At 44.3% G+C, this 21,714-nt stretch overlaps 3 protein-coding genes across 3 annotated transcripts in view; 2 read left to right on the forward strand and 1 right to left on the reverse strand.

The window, feature by feature from the left end:
- Window positions 1–726: 726 nt before the first annotated feature.
- On the forward strand, window positions 727–8,624 carry leprot (leptin receptor overlapping transcript). Its single transcript, XM_079530456.1, has 4 exons — window positions 727–845; window positions 1,197–1,272; window positions 4,507–4,693; window positions 5,246–8,624. Exons 1-4 carry the CDS (start codon window positions 830–832, stop codon window positions 5,360–5,362), a joined length of 396 nt encoding a protein of 131 aa, XP_079386582.1. The 5' UTR covers window positions 727–829; the 3' UTR covers window positions 5,363–8,624.
- A 2,616-nt stretch (window positions 8,625–11,240) lies between these two features.
- LOC306943007 (choline/ethanolamine transporter FLVCR1-like) lies at window positions 11,241–12,659 on the reverse strand (the record flags this gene model as incomplete). The annotated part of the gene is made up of 1 exon (XM_079529212.1): window positions 11,241–12,659. The coding sequence occupies one exon, from the start codon at window positions 12,657–12,659 to the stop codon at window positions 11,241–11,243; it is 1,419 nt and encodes a 472-aa protein (XP_079385338.1).
- Window positions 12,660–19,813: 7,154 nt separating this feature from the next.
- Window positions 19,814–21,714, forward strand: part of LOC306912590 (3',5'-cyclic-AMP phosphodiesterase 4B-like) — a 110,352-nt gene continuing 108,451 nt past the window's right edge. The window contains exon 1 of the mRNA XM_079488924.1: window positions 19,814–19,861. The gene's annotated coding sequence lies outside the window, so the exon portion shown is untranslated. The remainder of the gene's footprint in view (window positions 19,862–21,714) is intronic.

Genomic DNA, 21,714 nt, shown 5'->3' on the forward strand with positions numbered 1-21,714 from the left:
ATGTAAATATGCTTTGCGACCATATAGTACAGATGGATTACTGCTTGTGCAAATATCAACTTGGCTAGGAGGCTACTTCTTAGCGTGAGGGCCGGTAAACTGGGGGTTCCAGTGGGTTCCCACTTCCCACCCCTATGGTTCCCACTTCCCAGCTGACTGATACATAATTAGGGTCACTTGTATGGGTAAGTATAGGCCCTAACCTCATTAGGAACCAAATGAACCAATCAATGAATCAAACTGGTACAAATTCTCATTCATACAATCGTGCCACCAACAAGGGAAGCAGGAGGAGGTATAGCTGCTGTTTAGTTTCAGGGGTGGGTGGTGAGGATGGTTAATAGTCACACTTGTGGTTGCACTTTGGTTGTAGTTGCACTTTATATTTAAAATGTAATACCACCTGGATCTTGTTATCATTATTATACGTATGTCTGTTCTTGTTTATGTATGTTTTACTGTGTGTAGTGTACTGTACAGTTAAATATTTAAAAAAAACTCTATAAGTGTTTTTGAGAGTTTTTTAATTAATTGCCCAGTTTGGGACATACACTTGGCCTTGACCTGGGTCATTGAAATGTAATGGGTTGAGATGAGAACTATCAATAGTTGTTGAACTTAATTGTTGAGCATCAGCTGAGTCCCTCTAAGGTCAGGAACTTTCAGTGACAGTCACTGTACCTTTAAGAAGGTCAGCTGATGATCAGAAAAGAGAGACAAAAAACACTGGAAAGGAGGAAGTGGTACGGCGTTAGACGAAAGAAAGAAAGGAGCACAATAAACAACACGAAAGAAAAGGAGAGAAGCTGAAAAAGCACATCTTTATACAATGGCGGGCGTGAAAGGTAATTAAGGGAGTTACTTGTAATTTACTAACTTTGATTATCACCATGATCAAGAGTCACGACAGCTTGTTTATCGTAAGTTACATTTTCCAAGGCTCCTTTTTGTTCGCGACACTTCTTTGAGTTTCTTAAACGTGTACACGTATTGGTAAAGTTGTTTTAACATAACCTTGTCAAAATTGGTCTTGAATCATTGATGATGTCATTCTGTCTTTGAATGCGTAATAACAGTATACCAACAGGTTATCGCGGTGCCCCATCCTATGTTTACATTCATGTCGACATAGTAACGTGTCATTGTATGTCGGCCATGCAATAGAATGACTTCTACGTTTTCGGTTTGCCTTTCAGCACTAGTTGGCTTGTCGTTTAGTGGTGCCATCGGGCTGACCTTCCTTCTGCTGGGCTGTGCATTGGACCAGTACGGGTATGTACTGTATGTGATTCTCAACCTGTGATGATTTTGGGGGTGTCCCGGACAAGATGACAATGGATGTAGGGACTTAAGAGTACCTTTACCTTACCTAACTTACCTTAAAAAATAAAAAAGACCATTATTAAGATATCAAAAGTGATCAACAAACTAGATAATATCAAAACTGGTCAAACATTGGCCAAATTATCAAATAACATAAGAGGAAAATGTGATAATAGCTACAAGCTTATAATGCCTTAGCCGCAAATTGCAACTCTAGATTTTGGAGCGGTGCCTCGATCCGCTCCGTCCGTCCGTATGTCCGAGCACGGAAAGCTGCAACACCTAAACTGGCCAGTAGAGTACAGCACAGAGTAAAGTGGCACAGAGTACACTACAGTACGAGCCCTGGGTCGTTCCTGGGGCTCTGGATGTTCCGGGACCCCCCTGGGGACCCCCACATGGTAACTCTGTAATTTCTCGACCGTTTCGGACGTGCGGCAGCTCGCCGGAACCGGACCACCCCCCTGGGCGCGTTCCTGGGGGGCTGGATGTTCCGGGAATCCCCACATGGTAAATCCATCATTTCTCGACCGTGTTGGGCGGCTCGCCGGAACCGGGCCGGCACTCATGGGCACGTCTGGATGTTCCGGGGACCCCCACACAGTATACTACAATACAGTACGGTACAGAGCACAGCAGAGTACAGTAACTATAACAATAAATGTAGGGTTACCATATTCTGAATGACCAAAAAGAGGACACATGCGCGCGTGCATGTGCGCGTGCATGTGCACGTGCGCGTCGTGCGTGTGCATGTGTCGTGCGTGCGCGGTTCTGTTTGGGTTAGGGTTAAAATAATCTATAACATGTCAAAATAATCTATAACAAAAACAAATGGTATGCTCCTAAATTTAATCAAATATGCTCTATATTACAGTGGCTCTCAAAGGTGTGATCCAGGGACCCTCATGGTTCCTTGAAGGGGTTCCAAATGGACCCATTATAGGTCTAACTCTGAGAGTGTAACACATGGACCCAAATGGACCCTTACAGGTCTGTAACTCTGAGTGTACAAATGGAACCAAATGGACCCTTACAGGTCTGTAACTCTGAGAGAGTACAAATGGAACCAAATGGACCCTTACAGGTCTGTAACTCTGAGAGTTTAACTAGTACAAATGGAACCAAATGGACCCTTTAATTAGTTTAATAACTTTTAACTCTGATACTGTACAAATGGAATCTGGAATGAAGTTTTACTCTCAGTTATGGGGGTCCTTGAAATTAAAAGGTTTGAGAACCTGTATGCAATGGCTTCTCTTATAAAAAGAGAGACCAGCCTATTCTCCAAACCATCATATTATCTTATGCTTTGCTTGGTTGTACAAAATAATATTGGGTCAATTTAATTTGCAGAAGGACTCACCTCGCGCACAGCTGCCATGTCTGTGTTGTTGACATGGGCTTGCAGGAAAACTTTTATTTGTGACAGACACATAGTTCCTTTGCAGACAATACAATCTGCTTCTCATTGGTCACATAGGTAAGAAAACAGTAGCATACTTTTTCTGCATGTCAATGATGAGATAGTTCTTTTGCAATTCAAGCTTTCCTCACGGAGAGCAAGAGACAACAGTCTATGCAGCGCTGCAACAGCGGAGCAGCAGCGAGCCTTTCTCTGATCTGCTATCGGGACCAGTGCTGTCAGCGCGCATGCAGTTATGAATAATACACATTCAGGGGTTCGGGCTGAAAGTCCGCCTCCCACAGTGTTTTTCCACTACGAACCATTGAACGTGCATTGTAATACACTTTGGTCTGAATGGTCTGAGTGTACAGATGCGTGTAAAACCCCGGACATTTGAAGGAATTTATAAAACCCCCCCGGACAGCCCCCCAAAAGAGGACTTGTCCGGGCAAAAGAGGACGTATGGTAAGCCTAATAAATGTATAGTTGCACCGCTCGGTTCACACAGGTGTGATTTTTTTATTATGGGATGAATCTAGAGTTGCAATACCCTCCATTGACTCCCCACTCATCCAAATTGCGTGTGTTGGAGTTTGGAAGTACTCGTCGAAGTCACTGAACGGCCCTGCGTACCACCTGTTTCGAATTCGCACATAAGCGCGACCGTTGATAAAAACGAGTGCTTCCAAACTCCAACACTTAGAAAGATAATCACCTGCACAGAATGTCTTGACAGAAAGTAGCTCACAACATGTCTACGGTGGATTTTGAAGTGGTGCAACCCCTTAAGTAGCTTTGTGTGTGCCTGCCTGGCTGGCTGCCTGGCTGGCTGGCTGGGTACATGGGTCTGAGCAAGGAAATTGCATTTGGTTGGTTTTCAAAACCAAGTGTCACTGTTGTGTAGCCTAACACACACATACCCCCCACATACCCCCCCTGGGCACGTTTCTGCGGGTCCGGAAGTTCCGGGGACCCCCACATAGAGTTGCAATTTGGATGAGTGGGGAGTCAATGGAGCGTATTGCTACTCTAGATTCATCCCATTATAAAAATATCTAGAGTTGCAAATTGCGACTAATAATGCCTTGCAACGTGAGGCGTTGTGAGTTGGTAGATCTGCTAGTTTCACTATATTTATCAGTCAAACTAAATGCCTCAACTCCAAGTGCTTTTCAGGGTGGGGGGGGGTCCCCATTTCGAATATGATTATATTGGGGTTCACAGCCTGAAAAGGTTGAGAACCTTCAACCAGTGCTGTACTGAATGTGGTTCTCAAACATTTTCATGTCAAGCCGAGGAGGACCCCCAAATGATGTACTAGGCTAGGCGGGCTGCAGACCCCTACCTGAAAATGTTTTGCAGGTGACCCATAAGAGAAAATTTTGTTTTCAAAATGTTTTGAATCTACAAGCAGCTAACAGACGTTGTAACTTGTTACCAGTGAGTTTACTGTATGTGATAGGCTGACAGAATAACTTCATGACTCCTACCATTATGCTGTTAGGGATGGGATTGATGCGATTTTATTGATACCAATGTCATTAGCATGCTTATATCAGTCTGATTCTTTATGGATTCCCTTATTGACTCCTGATCAATTAGCATGGGAGAAGAGGAGTTGCACAAGTTTTAAACTTTATCCCTGAGTCTGAACAACACAAACGGTAGACAAAAGGCATGAGCTCTAAAGGCATACATTTCCAATCCTTATATGCAGTCTTGCACTTCAAATGTTCAGACTTTAGTCCTTACTTACTGACTCTGGCTTTTCTTAGGAAATATTGGCCACTGTTTGTTCTCATCTTCTACGTGTTGAGCCCCATCCCGACATTCATTGCCAGAAGACTCAGCGATGACACGGATGCTGCCAGCAATGCGTGTAGGGAGCTGGCATATTTCTTCACCACTGGAATTGTGGTATCAAGTTTCGGCCTTCCGGTTGTCCTAGCCCGCAAGGCTATTGTGAGTTCTCCCTTTCCTTGTTAAGAAATTAAATATTGTCTGTTCTTTCTTGTAATGTGTGTTCATTTGTCTCGGATTTATTTAATTACAAACAAATTGAGGGGAGACAAGTACGCTCGCTGCCTACCTACCCTGAACCTGCCTATGTACGCAATAACTGTTGCTTTTGGTCTAATTAATTGGGGGTTATATAATGTCCATATACATATAGTTATTATTAGTAGTAGTAGTGGTGTATTTTTCTGAAATACACTAGTCAAGTGTGGAGGACGTTTCTTTTTTTCCCCCTTTTTTTTCCTGTAGAATACCTGGTGTCTACCTGGTACTCCTTTCCTAGTCCCAGTGTGTTGTCCTTGCTGACCCTTTTTTGTATATTCATAATTATTAGTATTTTGTTGCTACCCTTAGCTGTAGCTGCTGTACTGCCATTGACAACTGAATTTCCCCTGCAGGGATCAATTGGGGTCTCTCTGAATCTCTGTAACGTCTTTGTCTAAAGAGCCACTGGGAGGCGCTAGTGCTACAACCTATAATATGATGTCTCTTTTCCAGATCGAGTGGGGCGCGTGTGGTCTGGTGATGGCAGGAAACACGGTCATCTTTCTCACCATCCTCGGCTTCTTTGTCGTGTTCGGTGGTGGGGATGACTTCAGCTGGGAGCAGTGGTAGAGCAGCTCCCTGTGGACTATGGATGGACAGACAGACAGACAGACAGACAGACAGAGGAGAGGGTGGAAGAGAAGACGGAGGGACCCTGAAGTCTATTACACTCCCTGGAGAGTGATGCATCTGTTGCTCATTTATAATGCCTATAATTCTTTGCTAGAGGACATATTTTGATTGTTTTTCATGGAGAGGGGGGTTGGGGATGACACTGTGTCCTCTATACCCGTGTCTTGTGTCTGTAGAGAGAGCAGACACTGATAAAACCATACCTGTAGCCCTCTTAATCTGCATGTATCCAGCTGAAGTCTTTTTGTCCTAAATCATGCTTTTTTTCCTTTCCTTTTTTTACTGAGGGAGAAAAAAATAACACCATTTCCTTTTTCCTTAAATAAGCTGTTTTTGTTGTTTTAGTCCCAAATATTTGTCATTGCCAATTGCCCCCATGTATATTATAGTCCCTATCCCAGCTAACCCATACTGTTTAGTGTGAGGGGGCTATAGACAACCACATGTCTCCCGTGATACACACTAGAGTCGCAAGGCGCTTCTTTCCCAAAGGAGATTCAACAGGAGGGTGCTGCGCATGTGGAGGAGTGTGCTATTCCTCATGGTTCCACTCCTTGTTGAACAGGTGCCCCGACCAAACTAGAAGTTTCTAGTGCAGCGACAGAGAACGCAGTCCCCTTCCAGCTTCCCATCTGCAAACACGGTCAGTTGTGTTGGTCGGAGTGCTCAGTAGCCAGAGGCACTGTGGAGGAATAAAACTCCATTATTGGTGGCAGGAACTTTACCCCTTCTCCACCTGGCAAATTGTTTTTGCATGTATACATTAGGTCTATTTTTTTAATAATATGGGACATTAATTACCGTACCGGTAATTATTCTGTTGTAATTCGCACTGCAACAATCTCTTTCTTTCTCTCACACTGGATACCCTCAATCTTTTTTCCTCCGGAGGGAATTCACTGGAGTGAAGTACAGACAAGTGACAAATGAAAGAAAACAACAAAGTGTCTTTTAGTAATAGTAGTAAAAGGTGTTGGCACCACTACATGCCACCAGAAGCTTGGTATATTATGTTGTGTCAGTCTCTGGAACTCCACTGGAGGGTTCAAACACCATTATAACAAAAGAGATAATCCCTCATTTGATGTTTTGATGATGCCGGTGGAGAGTGCTGTCTAAAACATCGGTCCAAAAACTCCCTGGGTTGAGGTCTGGTGACTGTGAAGGTTATAGCATATGATTCACATCATGTTTATACTCATCAAACCAATGAGTGACACCTCGTGCCTAGTGGGTGGATCATCCTGGAAATGTCATCATAAGATAAAGCTGATCACTCCGAATATCTTGATAAGTGGACCCAAACCATGGCAGGAATATGAATTTTCAAATGTGTCTGTTAAAACCGAGGGGTTTCTGCACTGTCTGCAAGTGAAGCCCTACTATAATAACACCTCTAGTTGTTGACTCATGGTTCTTGATCCAGTCTGATCACGTTCTGCTTTGCCATTCTCAGTCTCCTCAGGGAGAGTTCTGATTTTCCTCTTTCATCACAGTCACCAAATGTGACATTTCTACCAATTTCTATTCACTGAAGTGTTTCGCATAGTGTGACAGTTAATCGAACTAAATGGCAAATCCTTGATAACTTTTCTACCCCCCCCCCCCCCCCCCCCACGGAAAAGTAGTGAAAACAAAAATGGATAATCTACAAGCTTAGTCATAACGCACGTGTGAATCAGCTAAATTCACAGTTTTTGAGGGGTGCTAGCCCCTCCTATGCGCAGCTTTGTGTGTCTGTGTATAACCCATTGCGATTTGATTGGCTGAGCACAGAATGTGATGTATGACGATAAGAGCGACCCCCACATGTTTTGGGTCGATTATTAAAAAGTGATTCTCGATTGTTTAACCAAAAAAGTCATCAAGAGAATATTTGCTAAGAAGGTAATCAAATGTAGATGTCACTTCAGTTGTAATCTCTCGAGAACAGATTCTGTGCTGTGCTACCGAACCTGTCAGCAAGGCCATTCAGAATGTGTATAGACTGTTGATAGGGGGAATGACAGTAAGTGTAGGGCTGAGGCCGGGCCAAACCGGTCAACATCCTGTTATACATCCTTTTTTTTGCTGATGGGTTCCCAGATTGCTTCAGTTGAAACACTAGCCAGCTGTAAGCCAGCTGAACAGTGAAGCTCCTGCCATCTGTGCCTCAATAACAAACCTTTTACAGTCACTTAAATCTTTTCATCTTGTAATCTTGATCCAACATTGAGGTCAACTGTGCTCACGTAGGATGCATTAGTTAAGTTTATCCATTCCTTTTATTTGGGGTTGTCAACCTGTCACCTGTCTGTACTATGCAATGCAGGCTCTCTGACAACTATTTAGAATTGTATTGTTAGACACCTATTGTCATAATTGTATTGCTTCTCCTAATACAACTTAACATTTTTATCAAAAGAAAAGAATCATCATTTGGCACTGTGACTTTAAGGCCTTATTGTATCCTGTTGCAAATGTTTACATGTTCACCAAAGACCTTTTTATTTTTTGGACTGTAAAATGAAATGTATTTGTGTGCTATGCACCGATGTCTACAACGGCAGGCAAGAAACGTGAAATCGATGAAATCTTAACCCATACAAAATGTTTAAGCAGTCTTCCATAAGAAATTGGATAGTCCTTTTATAACTACTGTACATGACAAACTATTGGCAATTATATCCGCTTTAGAATTGTATTTTTTACACATTGAATGTTATATACAGTACATTATGTCTTTTTAGACCATATCTTTTTTTAGAAGTAGAAAACTCATCTATACACAACATGACATACATAAACAACGTTTGCATAGAAAAGTATTTTTTATGTTGCACTGGACTGTCAAGAAAGTCTATGTAGCATTATTGGGGAGTTGTATCTGTTGTTATTGCCCCATTACATGGCCAAAGAACCGGTCAATGTTTTAGTGAATGTCTGAAGTGTGATTTGCTCAATTTTGACCAGCTGTTGCTGTTATACTCTCACTCTTTGTATGTTTCAATCCTTGATATAATTGAATTTCTGCTACATGGCTAACAAGGGAAAACATTGTACACTACAAGAATGTACAAGCATCGTACGTTCTCCACTACAGTATGTCATGTGACTCCCAGAACCCAACCGCACTTTGAAAACACTAGCCAACGCTAAACAGGTCTTGGAACTGGACTGCCTTCTGTTTTCTAACTCTGATTAAAGCTCTTTATAGTGAGTGAGTTGTCTCTGTTGTTTGAGAAAATATAATAGTTTTAAAAAAACAACGATATAATGAATTAGACTGCTCACCGTGCCTATCTGTCTGCTGTTGATCTAATGAGAAATATGTCTGTCTGTGAAATTGGTGGGGAATCATTTTCACTTCACAGGCCCTCAGCAGTCAGCACTGGGGCCTGTCAGTCCCTGTGAGGGATGATGCATTGCATTCAACAGTCAAAAGTACAATACAATACCATATTTGAAATGTAGTGGAGTGAAAGTCAAGAATAAAAAAATACAAATGCCCAAGGAAATTACAGGTACTCAAAAAAAAAGTAAATGTACTTTGTTACTGTCCACTTTTGCCTGTAGGTTTGTAGTACAGTACAACAGTAGCCTATAGTATTGACTAGTAATGTGGCCGGGAAGTGGCTCAGGGGTAGAGTGGCCGGCTCGATCCCAGGCTCCCCAAGAGTTAGTGTCGAAGTGTCCTTGAGCAAGACAATGGAATGGCTCCCGATGTGCAGGTAGGTGCCTTGCATGGTTTCCTCTGCCATCAGTGTATGACAATGTGTGTGTGAATTGCAGTGTGAATGTAATGCACAAACTATATGCAAAGCATGCTATATAAATTTACACCTTACCATTTTAATGACCTCCCTGAAGAGGGAATGCGAGAGAGTCAAACCTCAGCATTTGACAGACAAATCTGCTTTTTGGCCTTGATGTGAGGAGTTGGTGAGTAATTCAGGTAGCGTGCTGTTGAACACATGATGAAACCACTGAATCTCAGCCAGACATGTCTCTCTCTCTTTTATCTCCAAGATGGGGATTTATTATTCCGTTTCGTGAGCATGACAACAGGAAGCTTTGATAAAGTTTTAATGGGAAGCACTAACAACCAGACAATAAACTGTCTCAACTCAACAGTGCACGTCATCACTTGTCATCAAACAAACATTAAAGTCCATAGACTTGGCTGGCAACCGGTTATTTAGGCTCTAAAAGACTACAGTAATTGCCTGACTTCTTTCTTTCTTTCTTTCATATAATTTATTAATTTATCTGGTTACCTGTGACGTCATGTGGGTCATACTGCACTTAGCGAGCTGCTCGAGAGAAATTGCAACCACACTTGCAATTTCCCAGAATTGCACCTTTCTAGTTTACATTGCTATTATATTACTATTTTAGTTGTTTTTTTGTTTTTTTAAGGTTTTTGTCTTTTGTGCCTTTATTGATAGTTACAGTGAAGACGGACAGGGAAGAAGAAGAGGGAGAGAGGGAGGGGGAGAGACATGCAGCAAAGGTAGTCATGAACGGGACTCGAACATGCGACACACTGGCATGCATACCATTGGGCCATGAAGCGGGCACCACTATTTTAGTATTTTAGATGTAAGCACAAGTGAGAAGACTTGCTGGGCATTTCTGCATGACGCACCTCCGACGGTGCCATGGTGCCGGCTGCAGGGTCATCAGCCGGGAGCCACCCTTCACAGATGTTTCGCTCCTTTAATCCCGGAACATCTCTGGGTGGTGGAGCAGCGACAGGGACGTCTCCCTGCCGCCCCCTGCAGCCAGCGGAAGGATCCTTGTTCTCCCCACACTGTCATTACTTGCGCAAGCAGAGCGCGCAAGTACTAGTTTCGCCCGACGATGCGTATGCACCGTCCCAGCAAATGACGTAATGACTACTTGTGCCTGATACGGCAGTGGTGCCAGACTACATACATGTATAGGAGCATTACCTCTAATCCTCCCGACACTAAAACATATCGTCATTACGTCCCCATCGAAAACCAATTACACTCTGGCATTGGGACCTTTAATCCACATCTTTATTACGTCATCATTGAGAGCTAGCATATGACGCCAGTTATACCCTGATGTCATATGCTGGGACGGTGCATACACATCAAAAGTAACCACAGTATACCACTAATCAACTTACAAATTACATATACATATACATAGAGGCATTTCCTGTAATCTACCCGACATTGATCGAGATATACGTCACCATTGAAGGCATTGGGTCCTTTAATCCACATCTTTATTACGTCATCATTGAGAGCTAGCTGTACCAGTTATACCCTGACGTCATATGCTGGGACGGTGCATACGCATCAAAAGTAACCACAGTATACCGCTAATCAACTTACAAATTACATATACATATACATAGAGGCATTTCCTTTAATCCACCCAACACTGATCGAGATATACGTCACCATCGAAGGCATTGGGTCCTTTAATCCACATCTTTATTACGATATACTTCATAATACTACTTTTTTACGTGCAAAAAGTAGGTACGTAGCAAATAGCTAAACCTAATAATTCAATATTTCAATCGTTCTTTCAAAGAGAAGCTGAGATTTGACAGTTTGTAGCGGTCGACAGTACTTGCGCTCTGCTTGCGCACTAGTAGGCCTACTTGTGTGCAACAAGCAAGTAGGCACTCGACAGAGTCCCAGGGGACTATGCACTATGCAGGGCCCACGCCTGAGTCAGGCGTGGGCCTTAGTATTTTAAAGGTATAGTAAGGGCTTGACATTAAGGCTTGTCCGCTTCTGTGGATTAAAAGTTATTTGTCCGTCGGACAAGGTGATTTTTTTATTTTCCACAATTATGTGGCGCTCCTATGTCTTTTTTTAAAAACTCCCAAAAACTCCCATTTTAAAAACTGTCCCTTGGTTTGCTCGCTGTCTGCCTCGACGTTCACGCTGTTCCTCTTCAGTTCCGAGCGGATGAAGCACGTCAGCAACAGGCCCAAGAGTATCCAGGCGCACAGGAACAGGTTCCCCGCCAGAGGGCCATGGACCGTGGTCAGTCTGCCTTGGCCCAGAGTGAAAGCCACCCCGAAGATCTGAGCGGAGGCGTTGAGCAGGCCGGACGACGTTCCCTCGGCCTCGGGGTAGGTGATCTCCACGCCATACTCGAAGCCCAAAGGCAGGTAGCCGGTGATGAAGAAGCCCAGCGCACCGGCCGTGACGAAGACCACGTAGATGTTGTCCAGGTCCAGGGTGAAGGTGAACACCAGCATGCTGACGAGTGACAGGGCGTACACCGTCGTCAGGGTGGCCTTGTACATCTTGGTGCGGTCCAGCCAAAGGCCGCAAAGCACCGAGCCCACCATGCCGGAGAGCACCAGGGTCAGGCCGATGCGGCCGGCGTTCAGCTCCTGGTTCTGGTAGTGAGCCATGATCATCTGGTTGAGCAGCGTGGAGACGGAGTAGAAGGAGCCGGTCAGGATGCCGTAGCTGAGCAGCAGCAGGACGAAGGCCTGGTTTTGGAAGAGGTTGAGCATGGAGCGTTTGTAGGAGTAAACCTCCGGATGGGTTTGGCTCAGCACTGCCTGAGCCCGACTGGGCGGCATGGCGGGGCGGTCCTTTACGAAGGCGAGGGTGAGGACGAGGAGGCCAGTGGCGACCCCCGCGGTGCCGTAGAACATGTTTCCGACGTTGCGTCCGGTCGTCGCCGGGTCGTCGGGGCTGCTGGGCACCAGGACGGGCGGTAGCAGGAAGCCCACGGCCGAGCCCAGCTGGTTGCCCAGCACAGCCGCGGCGCAGGCCGTGGCCACCTCGCCAGGGCCGAACCACACGGAGGCCACGCGAGATGGCAGGCCCAGCATGAACACCTGGGCCAGGGCGCACACCGTCTGCGCGGCCGCCGTCACGGCGAAGCCCGCGTGGTCGGGCCGCACGCTGGCGCACTTCAGCCACGCCCCCAGGCAGTTGAATGCGGCGCCCGCCACGACCGTCAGCCTCAGGCCCTTCCGGTCCAGCATCCACGCGGCGGGGAAGACGAGCGGCACGTAGACCACCATGTAGACCATGGACAGCCAGTCCACCGCCTCGCCGCTCACGCCGTAGTATTGGCTGAACACGTTGTTGATGATGCCGTACTGGATCCACTGGAAGGCGCTGAGCAGAGAGTTCAGGCTGAACACCGTCAGGACGGCGAAACGACGGCCGTACAGCCTGGTCTCCACGTGGTTGTCATCATGTCCTGCCTCTACGCCTCCTTCTCTTTCTTCTGGGAACATCTCCTCTTTGTCTTCCTCCTTTCTGTTTCAGAACCTCCTGGCTTGTGAAGAAACTACTCCTCTGCTGACCTTCCGTTAGAACCTCGCTGACTGAACCGGGTGGTGGGAATAGTTGGCTCTGGATGTTAACAGTATAGTAACAGGTTACTCTTCCGCTAGGCAGACTTACAACTAGGATTCTCTCCGTTATCATAGTACTTATAGGCCAGTCTATGTCAATGCTATAAGGTCATATTCATGACGTCAGGGAATTCCATTTATGGGCATAGCATGTATGAGCGCCTCTGGATGATAGTGTTCACACGGCTTCAGTCCAGGATCTTTGTTGCACCAAGTGCAGTAAAAAGGCCTCTCTATGCACACGGCACGCAGGTGATTTGTCAGAGAGCCAGATTGACTTCGCTTGTAACACTGTGGACAGCCAAAAGGTTTCTCTCCCGTGTGAATGCACCGGTGTGCCGCTAGGTTATCTAAACGAGCAAAACTCTTGTCACACTGCTCACAGCTAAAAGGTCTTTCTCCGGTGTGCGCTGTCGCACGTGTGCTTTCAGAGAACCGGACTGGCCTTTGTCACAACTAAAAGGTTTTTCTCCGGTGTGAGTGCGCTGGTGTTTTCCTCAAAAAGCCCATTTCTGCAGGCACTATTGCAGTTTGTGCAGGTGTCTGATTCTCTTCTGCTGTATAATTAAGCTTGTAGTATACATCTGGAATTGAAGAACAAGCCTCTTGAGTTTAATTCCACTGTCCTCATATCACGCATATACCAACATTTCTTGGGTATACACAAAGCCACTCGAAAATCACATTTCCCGTGTGAAGTGAGCATGATTTTTATCATGATGATGATGTATAGACGCAGTAACCACAGTAACCGTGTATGAGTATGGATTGATATGCACATATTTACACACTCATCAGGATCCTAGTGCTGTTCTGAATGTGTTGGAGCTTTTGGAGGCTCTTGCTAGGGATGAGAAGTGCATTGCAGTAATCCAGCCTGGAGGAGACAAAGGACTCAGAGAGAGTGTAAGGGTGGGCCGAAGTTTGGCTAGTATACGTTCCTGAGGTGGAGTAAGGGAATATTAAGCTATGTGGCCCCTAGTGGCCCCTGGTAGTCAAGGACCCTTGGACATGGCCGGGTTTGCATGATCTTGGTTTTGATGCCAATACTTTTACTCAAGTAAAGTTTTCCAGAACAAGTCCCTACAACATTTGACTGCTTGTACTCGTATACTGTAAGTAAGATAAGACAATATTAAAACTTTTGATTCTTGAGATGATCAAGTAGCTTGCAGAGTTAGTTCAGTCAGCCCGGGCGGCTGGCGTAGCCGTCTAGGCACCTTAATTGGCTGGTAATCCTGTGCGTGCGTGCGTGCGTGCGTGCGTGCGTGCGTGCGTGCGTGCGTGCGTGCGTGCGTGCGTGCGTGCGCAGCTAATGGCCCGGTCAATGCCGAACTGCACACATGCACACTCCCTGGATGCCAACGATAAACCTCTGCCCCATGTTTTCCGTTTTTAACTAAATGCCTCAAATCTTAACACAGCGTGTGATTTCCGTGCAATTATGCATGCACATTCCCACTAGGCAGAGGAAGAAATGCCACTTCATTCCAAATCAGCCTCATGGTGGCGCTATAAGAGTCCAATTCCTGTTTTTACCTATAACTGCACCGATCTGTGTACATCTTCAGGCGCACTCCCTAGACCTAGAGGCCAAGGACATTTTTTTGCCCTGCATTTTTCGCATCTGCCTGTTATAGTGCCACCATGAGGTCGACAAACACATGTATTTATATTACGCAAATCGGTATACAATATCTCTATAGTCATGTGTTCAACACATCTGTTTGATGTTTCATATATTACTCCTACACAGTTTGTCCAAACAACTTTTTCTAGTTATGCACTGTTTTCTCCCACCACCACCCCAGCACCACCGGTGGACTCATGCGTCTGTGGGTTGTTGTTTATCTATCTATCTCCCTGCTCTTACTGTTTAAGGAGGGCTGTATAATTGTGCCAAACACTGATAAAATGTAGCAGAGCCGAACGCCAAGATAAAATATTATATGCACATTTATATTCTCATTCTATAATGAATATTTGTTCAATGTATTTGTGAATTATCTGACTGAACTACAATTATGAATACAGGACTTTTGCTTGTAACAGAGTATTTCTACACTTTGCTACATTTACTTTCACTACTACAGTTCACACCAACCTCATGTAGTCTACTTTCACAAATGAGGCTGCTAGATGTGGAGCTTATAACTCAAGACAGCTCTGCAAGGTAGCTTATTAATACTGTATGGAAATCACTGCTGTCTGGAAACTTCATGTGTCCAAAACTGTTCAGGATTCAAATTCCAAAGTTGCAAATATAGCAGATCTCAAAATGTTTCGCATATATAGCTACATGTTTTGAGCTTGTAAAATCAGCTATTTTTGATACTTTTGTGTGACACTGTAGTTTAGTATGACAAAGTAGGCCATACATTTACAGAAAAAAGTTAAATAAATATGGAGATAACAGGTTTCTGCCTGACAGCAACAAAATGTTGGGTTCTGTTTCCCAAATTCACATTGCATCGAGGCTGTGAGTGTGCATGCGTCTGCCAAATTAATCTCTTCACCTTGGTTGACCTACTGTATAATACACTTCACACACAGCATTGGTTTTCCTTCGTCTTGCAAACCCAGGCAAATCCTCCGGGCTAGAGCTATGCTAGAGAGCTAAAATAAAGATTAAATCAAACTTTATTTATATTTTATGAAGTTTGTGAGTGTGTGTGCGTGCAAGCATGCACGTGTGTTGGCTCACAAAAAGAGATGAAGATGATGAGGATGAGAATAAGGAGTACAAGGACAGCCATTCATCTCAGGACAACTGTTGCCTGGCAACAGCCAATGCATCAGATGGTGTGGCCTTGTTGCAAAAACCTAGGGACTATCCTTTGCAGCTTTAGCCCCAAAGTTCAACCTTAAACGGCTAAACCCAATTATGTGACACTCAACTCAATGTCAGAGTTATTATAGTTACGACATAATGAAAACTAAAAAACATTTTAGTTAACTGAAATAAAGATTAAAAATGATGGATAAGGGGACAGGACAACGAGGCCTTTTCGTGGAGGGGTCAGAATAAAATTTGGACTTTAACTGTTATTCGTCTATAGCACGCACGCACGCACGCACGCACGCACGCACGCACGCACGCACGCACGCACGCACGCAGCGACGTGGCACATTTATAGTAGGATGTGCACAGTGGCCGACGGGCACGTACAGGTCTAGTCCCATCAATGAGACACAGAATAGACAGAAATTATGCCATTTTATAATGTGCATACAGGTAGGTAAAAGCTTGCCCTGGAGTTGTGTGAAAACATGTTACGTGATATAGGGATGTTTTTTATGGTAAGCCCATGCCTAATTTCCCCACTTGTAGAGCAATATAGTTGTCCTTGACCTTGACAGCAAGTGCTGCTGGCTGCCAGCCGTTCTGTGAACTCTCCACTGTTTAATTTCCTCTCCGTGTTGTTGTTACTTTTCAGCCAGATCAGAGGAGGACAGTAACTAAGTAGACATGTACTCGATCAAGTACTGTGCTTAAGTACAATTTCAACGTAGGCCTACTTGAGTATGTCCATTCTTCAATACTTACTCTCCAGTCTCCACTACATGTTAGTTATAAGTTTCTTTGCAGATTTTGATTATTGTTACAAAACATACAAACTAATGAATTAACTTATAACACAGTATTTTCATATCTTGGTATTTCTACTTTAACATAAGAAATCTGAGTAGGTTACTCCCTTCACCGCTGACCCAGATGAACTCCAGTGTATCCTCAGCCGTGTATTTCCTTCATCATGTTTGACATGTTGAGTTCCTCATGCAAAGAGATGCTGTATTAGCCCTTGGGGTTATATGGCAGGTATATAACCATTCAGCACAAGCTTATCAGCCTCAACTCCCTTTGATCACTATATTGGAAGATGTCAGAGATGATCTTGCCCATTGGTCTGACAAACTCCTGTCTGTATGCAGATTCATACCCATTCCAGATGAGTCCAATCAGAGTTGTCTTCCACAAACCTATAACAGCTTGAATCCTATACCATCCCTGTCAAAGTCAAAGTCAAAGTCGTACGATTAGTCACAGACGTTACCACAGTGAAATTTGTTCTCCGCATCTGACCCATCTCTTGGAACGGTGAGCCGCAGCGTGCGCCGCGCTCGGGAATCATTAGTTGATTTGACCCCCAATCCAACCCATTGATGCTGAGTGCCAAGCAGGGAGGCATTGGGTCCCATTTTTACAGTCTTTGGTATGATCCAGCCGGGGATCGAACCCCGACCTCCCAGTTTCAGGACGGACACTCTAACCACAAGGCCACTGTCTGGGTCAACGATATTTAGTGGAAAGGCCTCAAATTGGCCAGCGAAATATATAGGATTTAAGTGGTTAAGACAGAGGAGTTTGTGGAGGTGTATGAAGAGAAAAGGCGAGGAGAGAGCTAGAGCACGTAGCCTTGCAGTGTAGGTTTGAGTTTGAGATGTGCTTTCCTGCTGCTCTGTCTGTCAGGACTTATCGATGGATTCAGGCCTAAATTACATCCAGCAAGTTTGAAATAATCGTGATATTCATTTGAAGTCATATCACCCAGCCCTAGTTTGGAGTTTATCCGCTCTGACACACTGGTGTTGAATTAATCTAGTTCACAAACAAAATCTTTGCACAGGCAGCAGGCCCCTGAAAGTACAGGTGCCACTTACAGTATACCTGTTAGCCCAGTAGGGAAACTGCAGGGGGGTCTATTATTGCCTTCAGGTGGTCTGGTACGTTAGTTTCAGCTGCACTTATACCTATATGGAGCACAACACCATACCATCATTTCCAGTACTTACTGCACCCAAGCTGTGTCTCTTGAGTTGGCGGTGCCCGGGATTGAAGTTGAGCCCATGTGACCGAAAGGCGAGTGCTATTCAGTACTCTAAATTCAGTAAGAGACCCAATTATGAAGTGTGCGGCCCATTAACCACTTTAAACCTAGAGGAAGAAAAAGACGATCTACAAGCTCACAACTTTTAGATTGACTATCTGAGCTTGTAAATTGGTTATCTTTGTTATTTCAGTGCAAAACCATTGTACAACTAGCCTATGTATAAAGTAGGGCTTAAGGGGTGAATCATCTAAAAGCCAGCCATCAAAATAAACATCTCCAATCAAGTGGAGTACCACAACAAAGGCCCTCAAGGCCAAGAGTTGAACAAAGATAAGGACCAGCTGTGCTTGTGCTCGGCTCTGCCCACTCCCACCAGCTGCCCTTGATGCTCTGCTCTGCCCACCCCACCAGGGGCTTCAGGACAGTAGCAATCAATCTGCTCCAAGCCTCCAACAACCCAATTATCTCAAAACCAAAAGAAAATTATCTCAAGTAGGCCTATTGAAACACAAATCACAATTTGACTTGAACCTAAACAGAAATGGTGGCAGATTAGCCAACCGTGGTTGAGACAAACGTTGACAATGTACACTTGTACAGATTGTCACTGCATGACTGGATACAGTCTGATCACAGAAACAGGCAGTCACAGGCACATCTGGCTAGTGGCTATACCCCAGAGAGACCAAACTTTACATCTGTGCTGTGCCTGTGCTGTGAAAAAGTATCTGAGTAGGACTGCAGCTATTGTTTATTTTGTCGATTACTTTTTCAATTCATCGAATAATCGAGAAGTGTGTTTTTGAGTGGTGCAACCACTCCATTGAACAGCAATGTGTGTCCCTATGTATGTATGTGTGCGTGCATGCCTGTTTAGAGTCCCAACAGGTGACAAAGTGGCGATGTTGAGCTTCACACTGCACAGGTGCATGATGGGAAGCTGAGTTTTTAGCAGCCATTACGTGATTTCGGGTGTGACAGTACAGTACAGTACAGTGACAGTAAAGTACAGTACAGTAGAGGGTCCCCCTGGGGACCCCCACACGGTAACTCTATCATTTCTCGACCGTTTCGGACACGGGGTGGCTTGCCGGAACCGGGCCGGCACCCCGGGCGCATTCCTGTGGGTCTGGAAGTTCCGGGGATCCCCGGGACCCCCACACGGAGTTGCACCACTCACTTCACACGGGTGTGATTTTAAATAAAGAAAACAATGTATATGTGTGTGTATCAATGAATAACCACTTACAGTAAGCAATATTTTATACTTTGTCACACTCGCAGGAAAAATAGTGAAAATGACTAGCTAGCTCACAACTTGTCGCAATGTGTTGTGAGAATGTACTCCTGCTAGTTAGGCCTATTATGCCTATATGCCTATTTTTTTAATTGACTCGTTTAACTTTTATTCACTATTGCACCGGTAGATGTGAGGGTGGAAATAAATCTGTCCTGGTTTAACCATTCCCCTGATCCTCAGAGCTGTATTTGGGGATAAGCACATTACATTATTAGCTGAATATTATGTTGATATAGGTTAATAGGCCTACAGTATGTAAGATGGCTGTGGCAGCGGTGGTCGAACGGATTGCGGAGCGGTCTTGATACCGGAAGGTCGCCAGTTCGAATCAGCGGTCCGACACGTTCAAATTACCACCGCTGAAGTGCCCTTGAACAAGGCATTGAACCACTACGATGAAATGTTCTATGAGCAGGGCCTGGCTGGAAACAAGTTCTTGAGCTTAGCCCAGATACCCTGGGTAAATATAGTAATCATTTCATTTCATTTCAGATATACTTGTCTATACGGGAGACTTGGGGGTCCTCTGCTTATTTTTTTCTTTTGCCCATTATCTATTTGCCAAAAATAGCCTATCTACAATCTCACAACAACAACAACAACAGCAGCAACAGGCGAGAGAGACTGAGAGAGAGAGAGACAGATAGATGCATTTTACAGGATAAATTGAAGAAACTAGACGAGTCGAGACTCGAGACCACTATAGGTGACGACGGTGTAGGGAGCGCGCACAGGAGGACGCGCGGACCCGACCGACCTGCAGTCATTGGTAAATGGAAGGCATTTCGTCATGGGTGTTAAACCAATCGATGTGGTTTGGGAGGTGCACAGGGAATGAAAGCGCGACAGCTCATAAAGGCAGCCTGAGAGCCTGTCTACCGGAGCTGACCGCAGCACACCATCCATCAGCCCCACAACAACCACGGCATCTTCTCAACGCACTAAAACAGGTACAGCACCGGCCGTAATAATGATTTTGGTAAAGAAGGCCCTGCATGGCATGGGTGATTGATTATCCCGTATGTGACTTGCACTTGCGTATTTTGTACGCTGGTTAAGCCAATGAGTTTGCAAAAAAGGAAGTTGAGCACATTTGTTTTGCGGAACTTGTCTACTTTCATTGTAGTCTGTTGCCTAAGTTGTGCACAACTAATTTCCGACTAAACATATCTGAATAGTTTTAATCAAAATGCAGCTATTCGTGTGTAGGCTACCCGCATGCCGTCTCGTCTGGTTCTTTGTCTGAGTCTCAGACAGACAGACTCGATACTTTTCGCTATGGGTATTGCTGCAGACAGTCGACATGGTGGAGTGAGCGTGCTTTCGTCCGTACGGGTCAGTTAAGCAGGCTAGTCTCACTCTTTCCTTCTGTGAATGTTGAATCATGTGAATCTGATAGAGGAGGTTGTGGGTGTGTACTACTGTGTAGGGCAGGCTGCCCCATTGTAACCTAGCCTTGCGTCTCTTCGCCATTGGAGGGCGCCAGAGAGCACATACTAGGCTCAGAGCCTTTGACTAGGCTCAGGTAATTGATTGATTCAGTGATGAAAATAGGTTTTCAATGTAATGAGTCCCGTGATGCAGGGATGGTCTTTTAGTGACTTTTTATGAGTTCAACGATGTTAGGAGTCATATTTTGCCATTTTTACAAATTGCAGCATTTAACTACAATTTCATTTTATATGGTTATAATGTGGTTATATTCATGTAGAAAACAGATTAAGAAATGATTATAAATAAAGCTAGCAAAGTAAACTAGAATAAAAAAAAACAGTACAGTAGTGCATACCATGGATGCAGAGGTCGTTGTTTTATTGCGTCCTTTAACTATAAACAAAAAAAATGCACCCTATTTTAATCTCTGAATATTGTATTAACAGTTTGCAAAAAAGTATACAGTATACAAAAATGCTAAAAGGATAACACAAAAGGCCCTGAGGGCTATACTATAAGAAATCATCAATACTAGATAACTAACTAAACTAACTGTATATCATGATTTATTTTGTTGCATAAATGTCTTTAAATGTTCTGTGTTCTGATGAATTGAAAATGGAGGGCCCTGATGTAAACAATTCTTAGTGTTTTTTCTGGTTTTATCCATAGCAGTTTTTGTATTGACCTGTACTTCCGTTGAACTGTATACCCATTCTACAAACTGTTAACATTTTCAATCAGCAGCAGAAAAACAGTGGGGGATCATTTATTTTGGAAAGCCAGTTGCAGATTGCATTCCAGTGCTCTTTTAAGGTGGGTTTGAAGTAGGGCAGGACTAGGGAGTCTCACCTTTTGATGGCTGGTGGTAGGGCATTTCACATTTTGGTGGCATAATCGTAGAATGAATGAATTCATCCAAATGTTTGTGCCGAATCTGGGGGAATGAGATCAGTGGAGCTCCCTCTGGTGTTGTGTCCGTGGGTGTTTCTCACTAGTTTGACAGGTACATGGACACTGGTCCCTTGAGTATCTTGAAAACCAGGCCCATTGCATGTCTCTGTCCTCTACTACTGGGCTTGAGTACTTAGTCCACCCTGCTCATTATGCTAGGGTTGGATGGCTCAGGGTAAAGTATAGATACTCTTGGTCAAATATTGTTACACGTGAAAGTTGGTCTATCAAGTTTGTACTTGAGTTAAAGTGCTTCAGTACTTGCTTTAAACTAAAGGATACTTAAGTATTCTTAGAAATGTAGTGGAGTCAAAAGTATGTATCCTAATTCAGTATTTTGCTCAAGGAGACTTCAACAATCTGGGTTCGAACTGGGAACCTAGATTTCTAGTTAGAAATCATGTTATTCTTAGTC

Source organism: Electrona antarctica, assembly GCF_951216825.1.
Source record: "Electrona antarctica genome assembly, chromosome: 19".
Taxonomy (NCBI): domain Eukaryota; kingdom Metazoa; phylum Chordata; class Actinopteri; order Myctophiformes; family Myctophidae; genus Electrona; species Electrona antarctica.